This window comes from Scyliorhinus canicula, chromosome 1 (assembly GCF_902713615.1).
Source record: "Scyliorhinus canicula chromosome 1, sScyCan1.1, whole genome shotgun sequence".
NCBI classification, from domain to species: domain Eukaryota; kingdom Metazoa; phylum Chordata; class Chondrichthyes; order Carcharhiniformes; family Scyliorhinidae; genus Scyliorhinus; species Scyliorhinus canicula.
Window position 1 is genome coordinate 182,459,501 of NC_052146.1, and position 16,001 is coordinate 182,475,501.

Genomic DNA, 16,001 nt, shown 5'->3' on the forward strand with positions numbered 1-16,001 from the left:
CCGGGGAGGCTGGTACGGGAATCGAACCGTGCTGCTGGCCTGCTTTGGTCTGCTTTAAAAGCCAGCGATTTAGCCTTGTGAGCTAAACCAGCCCCTATGTAAGGTTCCTACACCAGTAGGGAGTTTGAGAAATGTCTTTATCCATATTATTAAAATAGGATGAGCTTGAGGTAAGGAGCATGGGTGTATTGAAGGGAAAGCTACACATGCATGTGAAGGAGAAAGGAATATAAGGATATGTTGTTTGGGTTGGATGAGGTACAAGTGGAAGCTTGTCTAAAGTATAAAACTGACTTAGATGTTTTTTTGGGTGGAATTACCTGTTTCAGTGCTGCTAAATGCCATGTAATATGTAATCTTTAGGTGGGTAGTCTGCCAATTTAACCCTGTGCCAGAACTGTCTTTAAAAACTAGGTAACTTTGGAATGCCGATGTCTAAAGTTGTTTCTAATGAAAACTGATTTCCCAGATCAGCTTGGAGCCTAGCACCTGTAGTTGATGGCACTTGAGGGGAATTCCTGTCGGCAATGGTTTAGTTGTGGGCCATGGACAGGAGAAGGCAGTTCAGCTCCTCCATGTCTTCTATCATTCAATTAGATATGGCTGGTCTGTAACTTAGCTCCGATTTACCATCCTGTGCTCCATATCCCTTGATGCCAGTGCCCAACAAAAAAGCCTACCAGGCTTCATTTTGAAACTTGCAATTGACTGAGCCTACCGTTTGTGAGGGTAGGGGAAAGATCCAGATTTCCACTAGCCTTTATAAAGAAGTGCTTCCTGAAATCACTCCTGAATGGCCCAACAAGGACCAGAAGTATAAGGTAGTATTAATAAATCAGGAGGCTTATGTCGAGCATAGTTGGGTGAATAATGAAATGAAAATCGCTTATTGTCACAAGTAGGCTTCAAATGAAGTTACTGTGAAAAGCCCCTAGTCGCCACATTCCGGCGCCTGTTCAGGGAGGCTGTTACGGGAATCAAACCGTGCTGCTGGCTTGCCTTGGTCTGCTTTCAAAGCCAGTGATTTAGCCCTGTGCTAAACATCCCAGTGTTTTAAAAAAAAAAACAATTAACACCTTTTTTCTTCTGCAGGATGGTGATGAATTCTTTGAACACGAGAAGACATTTCTTGTCGAATATGGCATCAAAATTAAAGATTCGGCAACAAAAGCTGAAAAAATGACAAGATCGCACAAAAGTATGTCATTGGCTAGTTACATTCACTGCTTTTTGTTTTATTAAGAATTAACATTGACTTTTGGGCAATAAAAAAAATATGATCAAGTATAAATTTGAGTTGATGGGAGCTGTCTTTATTTCCCCAGACGTTTCTGACGATTACCTTCATTTATCCTCTTCCTGCTATGAACTTGCGATAGACAATAAAGCTCCACTGAACAAGTGAGTCCTTTGGTTGTCATGTATGGTCACCTCCTGGTTGAACCTCTGCGTAACGGGCCTTATTGTGAAATTCCCATTTGCGCTGTTTTGGACAAGGCCGGCATTATTTGTCCTTTCCTAGTTGCTCTGTCGAGGAGGTAGTGATGAGCTGCCTTTTTGACTCATTGTAATCCGTGTGATGAAGGCATTCCCTGATTTTGATCTGGCAGTGGCGGCATGTGTTCAAGTCTGGATAGTATGTGCCTTTTTGGAATTTGAGGGCATTGGTCTTGCCGTGTACCAGCTCCCCTTGTGTTCTTCTTGGTGGTTCTTTAGGGGTGGGTGTGGGCATTTTTGGTAGTGGAAGAGGTGAGCGTGTCCCCTCAAACATTGCTCCAGTGTTTCCTGTAGATTGTGCACTATAGTTGGTGATGGAGGGTGTGGATGTTCAAGGCGGTGGCTGGGCTGTCAGTCAAACAGCTTTGTCCTGAAACTTGCACTTTACCCAACGAAGGGGTGCCGGGGGGGTGGGATTAGAACAGGTTTCTGGGGTTTGAAAGTTGTTTCACGGTTGAGTTGGAAAGATCGAGTCTTCAGTACACCTGAAACCCCATTTAGTTTGTTCATGGTCGCGGCGAAGAGAAAATAATGTGGGAAATTACTGAAATCGTTCTTTATGAAAGAAAATGATTTTTTTTTCTAGCTACTACATGAAACTTTGTGAGCTTTTTGAGAAACTCAGGGTAAGTAATCTTTATTGTCACAAACAGTGTCCGAGTCATTTTGGGTACTAAATGAAAAATAAATGAATGAAAGCAGATCCTTGTTTAAAAAAATTATTAACGTACAGCATGTTATTTATGGACATTCATTAAATACTGACGTTTGTGATGTTTTTGTAGGAAATGCACTATTCCGCCCCACAACCCTGTTCCACCATCATGGGTGGCCTGTAGCTCCACTCCATTTCACCTGTCTTGGCTCGGTCTTCACTGATGCTTTGACAGATTTTTTTTTTTTTTTGTTCAGCAGTCAATTAACTCTATGTTGGATTCTTAAATCCATCTCCCTGACAGCATCTTTGTTTTTTTTTCCATCCCTAATGTCAATGGCTTCTGTTAATTTGGGCTTGCACCTTCATGTAATACCAATAAACCGATGACTCTGTAGGAATGATAACTTTTTCAATAGACTAACTCCTTTCCGCTCATTCATTGATTATATTTTGAACGGTGATATTACTAAAATTCATCAAATTAAAAAAAGAACACAAACTTGTTAATTTGCACAAGTGGTGACATCCTGTGGAGGGGTGGAGAATGAAAAAAAAAATCCTTACTTGAAGACAGCACTTTGGTTCACAGACTTTTTGATTCTGTTAACTGGATGATTTATTGAGGTGGGACAGTTTCCTGATAGATGATTTGAGAGTTAGTTCACAGCTAGTTATTAACATCCTTGTTACGAGTCGGAATGACCGGTGGGTGCAAGCCAGGCATTAGTGAAATCTGGGAGGAAAGAGATGGTGACAGTCAATTTGCTGTTAAAGGACAGCTACTGTAAGGAATATCTTGGGGAACGTCGTGGTTTGTGCTGAGTAAAGCCCAAATGAATTATTCCCAGCAATTCAAAGTCATTATTGGAAGGGTATTTTTAATATTTGAGCTGGCTAGTTCTTTAATCCCGGTTATGTTACAAAGCTGGGTGGGAGGGTGAGCAGTGAGGAGGATGCAGGGATACTTCAGTGTGATTTGGACAAGTTGAGTGAGTGGGCAAATGAATGGCGGTTGCAGTATAATGTGGATAAATACGAGGTTATCCACATTCGTAGCAAAAACAGGAAGGCAGATTATCATTTGAATGGCCATAAATTAGGAGAGCGGAATGTGCAACAATACCTGGGTGTACACCAGCCACTGAAGGTATGCATGTAGTGCAGCAGGTAGTAAAGAAGGCAAATTATATGTTGGCCTTCATAGCAAGAGATTTTGAGTGCAGGAGCAGGGATGTCCTGCTGTAATTATACAGGGCCTTGTTGAACATAGAACATAGTGCAGAAGGAGGCCCATTGAGTCTGCACTGACCCACTTAAAGCCCTCACTTCCACCCTTATCACCTGTAATCCAATAACCCCATCTAAGGCAATTGGTCACTAAGGCAATTTATCATGGCCAATCCAACTAACCTGCACGTCTTTGAACTGTGGGAGGAAACCGGAGCACCCGGAGTAAACCCACGCAGACACTGGGAGAATGTGCAGACTCTGCACAGACAGTGACCCAGCGGGGAATCGAACTTGGGACCCTGGCGCTGTGAAGCCACAGTGCTATCCACTTGTGTTACTGTGCTGCCCCAACTTTCTTTTGGGGGGGACAAAAACGAGGGGAGGCCACACCTGGAATAGTGTGCAGTTTTGGTCTCCTTAGCTGAGGAAGGATATTCTTGCTGTGGAAGGAGTGCAGCGAAAGTTTACCAGGCTGATTCCTGGGATGGCAGGACTGACGTACGAGGAGAGGTTGAGTCGGTTAGGATTGTATTCGCTGGAGTTCAGAAAAATTAGGAGTTCAGAAAAATTAGGGGTATCTCGTAGGAACCTACAAAATTTTAACCAGACTAGACGGGTTAGATGCAAGAACAATGTTCCCGGGTCACATTCTGAGGATACGGGGTAGACTGTTTAATACTGAGATGAGGAGGAATTTCTTCACCCAGACAGTGGTCAGCCTGTGGCATTCATTACCACAGGAAGTAGTTTAAACCAAAACATTGTCTTCAAGAAACAGTTAGATATAGCACTTGGATTAAAGAATATGGGCGGGGGGGGAAGAGAATCAAATGATATGGTGGGGAGGCACGATCAGGCTATTGAATTGAACTGGGCTTACCCCAATCCAACGCCGGCATCTCCATATCATTGAATTGAATGGTCAGCCATGATGATGAATGGTGGAACAGGCTCGAAGGGTCAAGTGAGTGCCTTTTCCTATTTTCTAATACATCTGGGCAGAACACATTCTCCTCGTGTCTACGTGGGTTTCGCCCCAACAACCCAAAGGTGTGCAGAGTACGTGAATTGGCCATGCTAAATTGGCCCTTAATTGGACGACAATTTTTTAATGTCTGGACCGAACTGTTGTGGGAATAACTTGGTCAATGTAGTCCCCTGGGCTGGTTTCCATCGAATAAGGAGGTTTCGGAAGTATTTTCCATTTTTTCTGAAAAATGAAAATCGCTTATTGTCACCAGTAGGCTTCAATGTTCAATGAAGTTACTGTGAAAAGCCCCTAGTCGCCACATTCTGGCGTCTGTTCGGGAAGGCTGGTACGGGAATTGAACCGTGCACTAGCCTGCCTTGGTCTGCTTTAAAAGCCAGCGATTTAGCCCAGTGTGCTATTTATAGAGCTGTAAAATTCCTATAGTGCAGAAGGAGGCCCATCAAGTCTACACTGTACCTCTGAAAGAACAAGAAAACCCACCCAGGCCCACTCCCCGTGCTATTCCTGTAACCCCACTTAACCTACACGCCTTGGACACTAAAGGGCAATTTGGTATGGTCAATCCACCACATTGCACCACTTGCACTTCTTTGGATTGTGGGAGGAATCCCATGCAGACACTGGGAGAAAGTGCAAACACCACACAGTTGCCCAAGGCTGGAATTGAACTCTGGTCTCTGATGCTGTGAGGCAGCCACCCCCAATTTTATGTTTCTTTTATCTGTTAAGTCTCTTCTGTTGCTCCCACTGTCTAGTGGGCTCTCTGTTGTGATGCAGGGGGACTGGAGACCTGAGGGCAGGCCTAGATGGTCTTTATCCTGCCCATCGTTTCTGTATGTGTTTTTGAAAGGCAAAACTTTGCAAGAAAAGCCAAGGGAAATGAAAGTAATTGGCAAAAACCATGGAAAGAGAGACAGCGAGGAGCTTCATCAACTGACTTGATGACACCTGGTATTTATCAGCACTGAGGTGTATTTTAATCACTGGTCACAACTGGAATTTGGGAGGGTAGAGGAAAAGAAAACAGAAGGTTTATTTTGATATCCTACACTGGCCATAGTTAAATACAGGTTTCCAGCAGAAGGTACTGTCTTCCAAGTGAGAACTCTGTTATGAAGACTCCAAGAAATAACACGCATCTCAAATTCTATTCACTGCCCGAAGGCTGTGTGGTGAATCACAGTAGTGTAATTCTCAATGTTATTACATATGTACTATGTCTGTGTAAGCTCGGCACACGAGCAGTTGCGCGGCTCTGCCCCTAGGGGGAGATGTACTGGGAGTGTACGGGAGTTTGTACTGGGCTCCACCCTTGGCTCCGCCCATGGCTCCTCCCACCAACTGGTTGTATAAAGCTTGGCAGTCTGAGCCTGCCTGCCAGTTCATCTCGTCGCAGGCAGGCTCCGTTGTGAGATTATTAAAACCACTGTTCACTTCCAACCATGTGTCTTGTGAATTGATGGTCACATCAGGCTGTGAAATGTGACCTGAAATGTCTCCAGATTAAGTTTGAGATTTGTTGTTACGTGACCATTTTCTGTGATGTGAAGCAAAAGCGGATAAGTGGAATTTAACACCCAGCCATAATCTTAAAAAGAAATGCTGGAACAGACGAGGATAAGTAGCTTCCTCCTGTTCCTATGTTTCTAACTAAGCCATGAGGTTATGGCGGTTGTATTCTGGTGTCTATTAAATATTTCTTGATTTGATTTATTGTCACATGTACCGAAGTACAGTGAAAAGTATTTTTCTGCAGCCAAGGAATGTACACAGTACGTATGTAGTAGAAAAAAAATCGACAGAGTATACTGACAAATGGTACATCGACAAACAGTGATTTGATTACAATGTGAAACAAGGGGCCAAACAAAGCAAATACATGAGCAAGAGCAGCATAGGACACCGTGAATATTATTCTTACAGGGAACAGATCAGTCCGAGGGGGAGTCATTGAGGAGTCTAGTAGCTGTGGGGAAGAAGCTGTTCCTATGTCTGGATGTGTGGGTCACTTTATCTTCTGCCTGATGGAAGGGTCTGGAAGAAGGCAATACCTAGGTGGGAGGGGCCTCTGATAATGCTGTCTGCCTTCCTGAGGCAGCGGGAGGTGTATACAGAATCAATGGGCGGGTGGATAGCTTGTGTGATGAGTTGGGCTGAGTTCACCACACTCTTGGGCCGAGCAGTTGCCATACCAAGCTGTGATGCAGGCAGATAGAATGCTCTCTATGGCACATCTGTAGAAGTTTGAGAGTTGATGCAGACATACTGAATTTCTTTAGCTTCCATAGGAAGTAGAGACGTTGTTGGATTTCTTGACTTTTGGATCAACGTGAGTGGGCCATGACAGACTGTTGGTGATGGTGACCCCCAGGAACTTAAAGCTATCGACCATCTCCACTTCGGAGCCATTGATGCGACAGGGGTGTGTGTAATGCAATGCTTCCTAAAGTCAATGATCAGTTCCTTGGTTTTCCGACCATTTAGAGAGGTTGTTTTCGGTACACCATGCAACCAAGTGATTTATCTTTGTGTAACCTCGCCTGTTCACCACTTACAGGCCCCAACATCATGTCTTAACTTATTCCAGAGCCAAAAGATTTAGTACAATACAGCACCACCTCACTCTCGCTGTCCAGCTTATGCCCATCAAACTGGTTTCCTTAACGTGAGTATAGTGCCAATTTAAGCAAAGAAAAGCCTAATTGTGTGTGTGTGGGTCTAAATGGTATAGCCATGGATTTGGGAGGTGCTGCTATAAAAGCCTTGGTGAATGTGCACCATGCAACAAATAGGCAGTGCACAACAAAAAGATTAGAGGGAACATTAATTTCAGCCAGGGTGGCTGCAGTGATGTTTTGGCTAGTGTCTGACATGTAAATAACAAACTGCTAACTGTAGAGGTGAGTGGTGGTGTGGCACTTGTGCTGCATAACCTGTAATAATCAAATCTGTACCAAAAGTGGTACTTTAGAATAATTCATTGTATCAAATGTTTAAACTTCTGGTTAAAGTTAACTTGACTGTTGATTCTGGCTTAATTCTAAAGCAGAGTTTCCTTTTGCTGATCATTTCTTCCTGCTTAACTACAGAAAGTAGAAGGACGGGTGTCAAGTGATGAAGACTTGAAGCTGACCGAACTGTTGAAGTACTATATGAGAGATATACAGGCAGCAAAGGTAACATAACTGAAGCATATTAGTTTTCAATATCACCTCGTTCAGCTTTGTAAAGTCATCCAGAGATTTCGAGATTTGCTCATCATACAAGGCCACTCGGCCCATTCAGAATGGTGCTATCATTTTTGTTTTGTTACAATAGATTGGGTTTAGGATTACCGTTTATCCTCCTGCCAAGCCTTCCTTTATAATTGATCCTTTGGTTATCATTCCCCAGACCTAATTTTGATTTTCAGAGTATGTCATTTGATCTTGATGTTTATGCATCAGAATAAATTCAACAGATCTTCCCTGTGCGTTACTAGGTTATTTACCTGTTCCCAAGGGCAGCACGGTGGCGCAGTGGGTTAGCACTGCGTCCTCACGGCGCCGAGGTCCCGGGTTCAATCGTCGCTCTGGGTCACTGTCCATGTAGAGTTTGCACATTCTCCCTGTGTTTGCGTGGGTTTCGCCCCCACAACCCAAAGATGTGCAGGGTAGGTGGATTGGCCACGCTAAATTGCCCCTTAATTGGAAAAAAATAATTGGGTACTCTAATTTAAAAAAAGAAAAAAATCTGCTAATATAACATTGCTCCATTTGTACAATATAAAAACTATGTCAAACTCTGCAACAGCCTTGTGACTGGAGTACTTTCCCTTCGCCTGTACTTGTGTCAAATTCTGAGGCCTCCTGGACCAAAGGTGGGGCTTTTGTAGCCTCTGACATTTAACATACATTTGCAGATAGTGTCCAATACAATTTGGCTTGTTTCACTTAAATATGACCTGGAACTACAAATCTAAGTATATCAATTCAGTGGACAGAAGCTCTTCACTGACTGCTTTTCAGTGCATGTGATTTTTCTTTTCAACAAACCAGCCCGTTGGCGATTTTGATCTAATCAGGTGCTTCTCTTTTTAAAAAAAAATATTTGTTTATTTGCTGATGGGGTGTGTGCTTCACTGGCTACACCAGCATTTATTATCCATGTGATGGTAAGCTGCCTTGAAATCACTGCAGCCCATGTGGTGTAGGTACAGCCACGGCGCTGTTGACAAGGGAGTTCCAGCAACATAGAACATAGAACATTACAGCGCAGTACAGGCCCTTTGGCCCTTGATGTTGTGCTGACCTATGAAACCACTCTAAAGCCCATCTGCACTATTCTCTTATCATCCATATGTTTATCCAATGACCATTTAAATGCCCTTAATGTTGGCGAGTCCACTACTGTTGCAGGCAGGGCATTCCACGCCCTTGCTGCTCTCTGAGTAAAGAACCTACCTCTGACATCTGTCCTATATCTATCTCCCCTCAATTTAAAGCTATGTCCCCTCGTGCTGGACATCACCATCTGAGGAAAAAGGCTCTCAATGTCCACCCTATCTAATCCTCTGATCATCTTGTATGCCTCAATTAAGTCGCCTCTTAGCCTTCTCTCTAACGAAAATAGCCTCAAGTCCCTCAGCCTTCCCTCGTAAGATCTTCCCTCCATACCAGGCAACATCCAGTGGAGGAACATTATTCAGACACCAAGGCTAACTTCCTATTTGGTGATTTTTGTGCTTGTGCAGCAGAGAAGTGGTTGTTGTGTTGGCTGATTTATTTATTTTTTGGAAACAACAATGTTCACCTAAAAATAGTCTGGAGCAGGCATGCTGACTTCAGGACAGAAGTTTGTTCACTTTTTTCTGAATGCAAACTGAGCTTTATACCCTGCACTGCAGTGCATGAGTGCATGTCTTTCTCCCTATTAGTCACTTATTAACCGAACTCTGGCTTCTGGTAACTTTTTGGCAGCACATTGTTTCATACTTCGTTCTCTGTGCTATATAAATGTAGCCACCAGATGGCTGTGCCATTTTTCCTGCCTTTGCAGCATCTTGTCCATCGAACCGTACAGCGTTAGGAGCCCATTTGTGCTTTTGCTGGTTCTTAAAGTTATCCAATTCATCCTCCACTCCCCTGCTCTTTGCTTTTAGCTCCTGCGAGTTTTTCACTTCCAAGCATGAATGTAGTTCTCGATCAATTGAATCTGAATTTGCTATCCTTTCGGGTAGTCTGCTTTAGTTGTCTTTGGGAAAAAATTGCATGAAACTTTTTTAAATCTTAATTTTCCTTCTGGTTCTTTTTGTGAATGCGGACCTTTTAGACTAAACCTGTTTTAAAAAAAAAAAAAAAAAATTGTCTTTTTTTTCTTGAATTGATTTGCTATGCCAAAATTCTGAAATTACTGGTGCTTCAGTGTCATCCTGGAGTGAGGTTTCAGAGCGGGTCAGGAGCAGTGGAAAGGTGCTTTTGCAAGTTTTTTAAAAAAATGAGTCCATAGCTGCACTTCATCTTTCTCACATTCTGCTGCCAGCCATTTCCAGCTGGGGGCTGGTCCTCTGAACACTCTCTCATCTTCCCCTCCGAGCTACCAGATGGAGCGACCTTTCCAGTCTTTCAGTTTGGACCAAAAACAAGCTGCCCTGTCAACTTTGGCTCAGTCAGTTGCACTCTATTTTCGAGAAGGTCATGGGTTCAAACCCCACTCCAGAGATTTAAACCCATGAGTTAAGCCAGAACTTGGTGCTTCACTGTCGGGGATGCTGTCTTTTGGCAGAGACCCTGTTTGCCTTCTCGGGTGGACAGAAAATATCCCATTTTGAAGGAGATCAGACAAGTTGTTTTTTTTTGTTTGTTGTTTTTTTGTATCCTCGCCAATATTTATCCCTTAACATCAGCAAAGGAGATTGTCTGGCCATTATCACATTACTGTATGTAATTTGACAGGTTTAAAATTTCACATGGATTTAGATTATTTTCCCCTATTGGTGAAAGCAGCAATGGGTTCAGATGTAAAATACAAACTGGCAAATCCAACAGTGCAAGAAGTATAAATACCAGTTTTCAGGCCAGTAAGCTAGGGCTTCACAAGTAACAAGAAGTTGATCAGTCACCCTGATCTTACTGCAAAGACTTGGATGTTCATGGTGTAATATTCTTGTCGGATGGCCTGATTTATATTACAAGAGCACTTGCAGCTAAAGCTATAAAGGATTTATTAACATTAATTGTGGGACAACTACACCAAACAACAGATGAATAACAGTATTAACATGCACAAGCAACCTCTCACTTCCAGCTCTCCAGTCAGTCTGAAGTCACCTGAATCCTAGTGGTCAGTCGATGAATTACAGCACAAATAAACCATGCCATCACCACACATGACACATTGACCTTCTTGGCACTGGAAACAACAGTGGCACGAGCAGTTCCAGTAGCAGATTTGTTATTTAACAAAGCATGGGAGTTTAACCAAATGTTGTTTTGTGTTCTCCTCTTTTTTTTCCCACTGCCAAATTGGAAAAAATAATTGGGACCAATGTTCTTCTCTGCTTTTAATGTTTTTCTTCCTTCTGGGTTGTTTGTTAAAACATGACCTCTTCACGCATATTCCTTCAAAGGCAGGATACACCACTTTGATTTCTAATTCCTCCTAGGAGGGAATCAAGAACCAGGAACCTGAAGTTTAGAGCTTGGGCCATTCAGGAGAAAATCACCGAGAACTCCTGTGCACACTGGGTAATGGAAATCTGGAGTTCTCTGCCCCAAAAATGCTGGGGGACAATAGGGGTTTCAAGACTCTGATTTAAAATATGTATATTTGATCAGGATATAAAAAATATGGAGCAACGCAAATAAATGGAGCTGAGAACTGATCTGATTAAATAGCAGAAGAGGTGCGAGGGGCTGAATGGCCTCCATGTTTCCAGTCCTCAATTTTACAGTATTGTTCGAAGCTTCATTTGATCACCACCTGCAAATGTACTATAAAAGTAGCATTGGTTTGGAACAGGTATCCTTAAATCTATATTAATGCAGGATTTTTCTATTATCAGGATCTTCTGTACAGGAGAGCCAGGACTCTTGTTGATTATGAGAATGCCAACAAAGCTCTAGACAAAGCACGAATGAAGGGTAAAGATGTGAAACAGGTGGAGTTACAGCATCAACTATCTGGTCAAAAATTTGAAAAGCTTTCAGATTCTGCAAGACAAGGTACAAGATACTAAGGTCCCTAGAAACCCTCAAGTGTCCATTCGTATATTGTGGTGATGAAGCTTTGTGTCTACTCTCCTGCTTGCAGAGCTGACTGCTTTCCGAGGCCGGCGAGTGGAAGCATTCCGTAAAAACCTGATTGAAATGACGGAGCTGGAGCTGAAGCACGCCAGAGTGAGTAGTCTGCAACAATGAGCCTGATTTTATTTATTACGTAGTAGGACATACCAGCACTGTCACAACAGCTGGTGACCCACACCTGTTATTCATGTTCACATCTGTGGTTTACCCCATCCCGTCCAAATTATATGCACGTCAGTACAAATTATATGCACGTCAGTACACAAGACCCCAAACGCCGAATTCTCAGCTGTAACTAATAATTGCTGAGAGGGCATTTTGTGCAGCTAGTGTGACACAGCACACCAGGGGGTGATGTTGCTCCAGTGGGTGAGACAGCACACCAGGGGGCGCTGTTGCTCCAGTGAGTGAAATTACAAATTTTGTTCCTCTGCATGGAATTTTTAAAAAATACATTGAGTTGAATAATTATCTTTATTATTGTCACAAGTAAGCTTACATTAACACTGCAATGAAGTTACTATGAAAATCCCCTAGTCACCACATTCCAGCGCCTGTTCGGGTACACTGAAAATTCAGAATGTCCAATTCAACTACCAAGGGTAGCACGGTGGTTAGCATAAATGCTTCACAGCTCCAGGGTCCCAGGTTCGATTCCCGGCTGGGTCACCGTCTGTGCGGAGTCTGCATGTCCTCCCCGTGTGTGCGTGGGTTTCCTCCGGGTGCTCCGGTTTCCTCCCACAGTCCAAAGGTGTGCGGGTTAGGTGGATTGGCCAGGCTAAATTGCCCTTGGTGTCCTAAAAAATAAGGTTAATGGGGCTTGTTGGGTTACGGGTATAGGGTGGCTACGTGGGCATGAGTAGGGTGGTCATTGCTCGGCACAACATCGAGGGCCGAAGGGCCTGTTCTGTGCTGTACTGTTCTATAAGTGCGTCTTTCGGGACTTGTGGAAGGAAACCGGAGCACCCGGAGGAAACCCACGCAGACACTGAGAATGTGCAGACTCCGCATAGACAGTGACCCAAGCTCGGAATCGAGCCTGGGACCCTGGTGCTGTGAAGCAACAGTGCTAACCACTGTACCGCCAATTGAACCTCATGTAACCTCTCCACTCGTATCTACTTTGCAAATCAATCTCTGTTATCTGTCCCAAGTTTGTAGAACCCTAGAACAACGGATGCTTCTGTTCAGCCCCCTCCCCAATATTCATTCGCCTGGACTTCAGGTAGTCTGTGAAGTCAACTTGTATGTTCTGCTTGCCTGAGGTAGAATCCTAGATCAGTACAAAACTGCCGCAAAGTAAGCACAATACTGTGGATGCTGGAATCTAAAACCAGAACAGATTGCTGAGAAAAATGCAGCAGATCTGTAAGGAACAAGTGCAGAGTTAACATTTTGAGTCCCTTTGGCTCTCCCTCAGAACAGGAGGAGGCCATTTGGGTCTCTGCCAGTTCTATCAGCGGTTTGTGTAGGGAACCAGCCACGTTGGTGGTAGGGCCGGATTGTACACTGAGCACATGCAATCTTGTTGGTTTGATACATAACTTGGAAAAGCAACTGGTCTAATGTCACTTCCATAGAATCATACAGCACAGAAGAAAGTTATTGTCCCTGTGCCATTTCTGAAATTGCTACCTTTTATTGGCCCTACACCCACTTTCTCCATAGCCCTGCATCTTTTTTTTAAATCTGATTCCTTCTCGGGCAGTGCATTTCAAATCACCCTCATCATGGACTCAGTGGGCTGAATGGCCTCCTTCTGTACCATCATGATTCTTACTTTAAGTCAATCACTGTATTTGTGTCCTCTGGCCCTCTTGCTAGTGGAAACAATTTACCCCAAACCCCCTCCCTCCTTTTGTTAGAAGGAAAGTCATTCCAGCTTCTCTAGTTTATCTACACAACTAAAGCCACTCATCCCATCTATTATTCTGATAGATCTTCTGTGCACTCACTGCAATGCCTTGACATCCTTCCTGGAGTGTGGTGCCCAGCACAGGACGCTGCACTCCAACTCCAAAGTTTTGCATAGCTTGCTTGTTTTTGTTTATATATGCTCTCTGCCTCTTCTAAAACTTGTGTATTCTATTTCTTTCAGAACAATGTACAGATGCTTCAAAACTGCTTGGCTGCCTTGAGTAATTAGTGCCATATGACTGGATGAGGCCAGGAATCCTCAGACTGACCTTATTTGACCCGCTGAAGATGAATCTATAATTTGCAACCTGAAATCATTGTACATCTAGCTGCAGTAACTCTGGTCACGGGATAGGTTGTGCATGCTCCTGTTCTATATCCTTTACTGTTTGTATCTCTGCTGCTGTTTAACTCTTAAAAGCTTGGATAATGCACAAAGTAATATCTCCTTTTTTTTTGGAAAAAAGCTAAGCTTTGCTACACGCAAGTGCCTGCTGATTGTAGAACTTCATAAACAGTGACTTCCAAAAACTGAAGCTGGACCAAATTTTGTGCACATTGAATGCAAAAAAATGTTAAAATAGGGACCTAAAAATGTTGAAATAGGGACCTGTTACGACAATTGTAGTTATGCTCAATCATGGTTTGGAGTTTTAACAAAACTTCCATTGAATTATGTATGCGATGGCCAAATCTGCTGGTTTTAACTTATGAGTAGAACCTGCCTATTGCACTGCTCCAGACCGCTCTCTTCATTCTGCATTAAAATAGTTTTTGATTTTATTTTTTGTTTATCCTTTAGGCTCTGTTTAAAAGTTAACACCTGAAGTCATGTTTTTGATTCCTGGGTGAAATTTGGGGGGGGGGGGGGGGGAATTGATATTGAAATTGGTTATTTCACTGAAATGTTCATGGCATTTTTCTAGGGTTTATTATGCCCCATCCCACGCCAGTCCCTTGCCTGAAAAACTAGCTCTTGTAATCAGTACTTAAAACATTTTATACAAGACATCACTGCAGAGCACTTGGAAAGTTGAGCCTCATATTTCTGCCTATAAATATTTTAATATCTCTCCTCTTGCCTCCTTCTTCAGAGTAAATTACAATTTGACCAGAAGAGCTCAAATTTTTGATAGCTTTATGCACTTTGAGGCACATAGTGGGATTAAACTGATGGCATCTCTTGCTTTGTTTTTTGAAATACAATGAAATTAGGACACTCCAACCCCCAATCTGCACACTGGCTTGTTTGGCCAGGGGAGGATGCTGGGGAGGTCATTTTGGATTTTCTCCTGGGAAGTTCTGCTTCTGAAGAAATGAGGGAAATGGCAAGCGTGACTGCCATTTCTACATTTTATTTTCTGACAAAGCGCGGTGTGGTTTGGGTAATTCCTCGAAGGTGTTGGAGATGGAAAATGGAATTTTGTTAAAGCTCTGAACTCTGTTATTTGTTTTGCATTGAACAATGTCCTGTGTATATTCGCTGCAGTTATAAATATTAACAAAGCAGAAAGCCCAATATATATAAAAAGACGTGACATTTTGGGGTAGTTATTGATGCCTCTGTGCATTCATCGTACATTAACATTGACTTGAACTACAACAATGTGGGAACTACCCAGAATGAAATTCTGTCTGAGTTGGTCTCTACCTCTCCCTTGTCACCCCCTCATCACCACCTCCCTTTGGGATTGATCTCCAGTTCACCCTTTTTATAAAAAAAAAAAAAATGTAATCCCTGGGCCCCAAACTCCATCGTGTGAGCTGGTCTTGTCCCTGTTGTCAATTGCCCTCCAATTCCAACCCATATCATTTTTCTTTAAGACACCCTGTGTGTGAGGGCACTGATTTAGCTCACTTGACCAATTCTGGAATGTCAGTTCTGGACTTAGTGTTTTGTATCCTAAAAGGAGGAAATGGAGCCAATAAATAAGTAGCAATCAGGTTGTGGAGTTGTGTGTGTGGTACGGGTAGAATTTCTCTCCCCAGATGTTGTGGTTCCTAACAATTCTGTTCTGTTGAGTTGTGCTTGGTTCATGGAAATGATATATTTGGCTCTTATTCAGCGTTTCTCTCCTGTATGACATACTTCTGTGCCTTGACATACTTTGTGCCTTTTTGGAATGAATTTGAACAGTAAAGATGGTTTGAAACTGTTTGGTGATTTTCTATTTTACTGAGGTAAAGCAGACACTTGCACAGATTTCACCCAGAAACCATTAAGTCCTCCATTGAGTCTTCCTCCGTGTGAGAGTACAGCAAACGTGCAGTGGATAAATCAGTTCTGTCAGCTTGTGTAGATCCATACGTGCAGAGCTGGAGTGGGAGAACTGACCATGATCTTCTCTTGGGAATCTGAAAGGATCTGGGTACAATACTCCATTTTAAGCACATAGTCAATGAAATACTTTTTGACGTGTCACTG

General features: G+C 43.0%; 1 protein-coding gene across 1 annotated transcript in view; it reads left to right on the forward strand.

Annotated features, from left to right (window-relative positions):
* Positions 1-15,732, forward strand: part of snx5 (sorting nexin 5) — a 52,970-nt gene extending 37,238 nt beyond the window's left edge. The window contains exons 8-14 of the mRNA XM_038803886.1: positions 1,093-1,198; positions 1,326-1,401; positions 2,084-2,123; positions 7,466-7,552; positions 11,419-11,578; positions 11,667-11,752; positions 13,758-15,732. Coding sequence (XP_038659814.1) covers positions 1,093-1,198; positions 1,326-1,401; positions 2,084-2,123; positions 7,466-7,552; positions 11,419-11,578; positions 11,667-11,752; positions 13,758-13,805 — 603 coding nt within the window. The 3' untranslated portion in view covers positions 13,806-15,732. The remainder of the gene's footprint in view (positions 1-1,092; positions 1,199-1,325; positions 1,402-2,083; positions 2,124-7,465; positions 7,553-11,418; positions 11,579-11,666; positions 11,753-13,757) is intronic.
* The last annotated feature ends 269 nt before the right edge of the window (positions 15,733-16,001 follow it).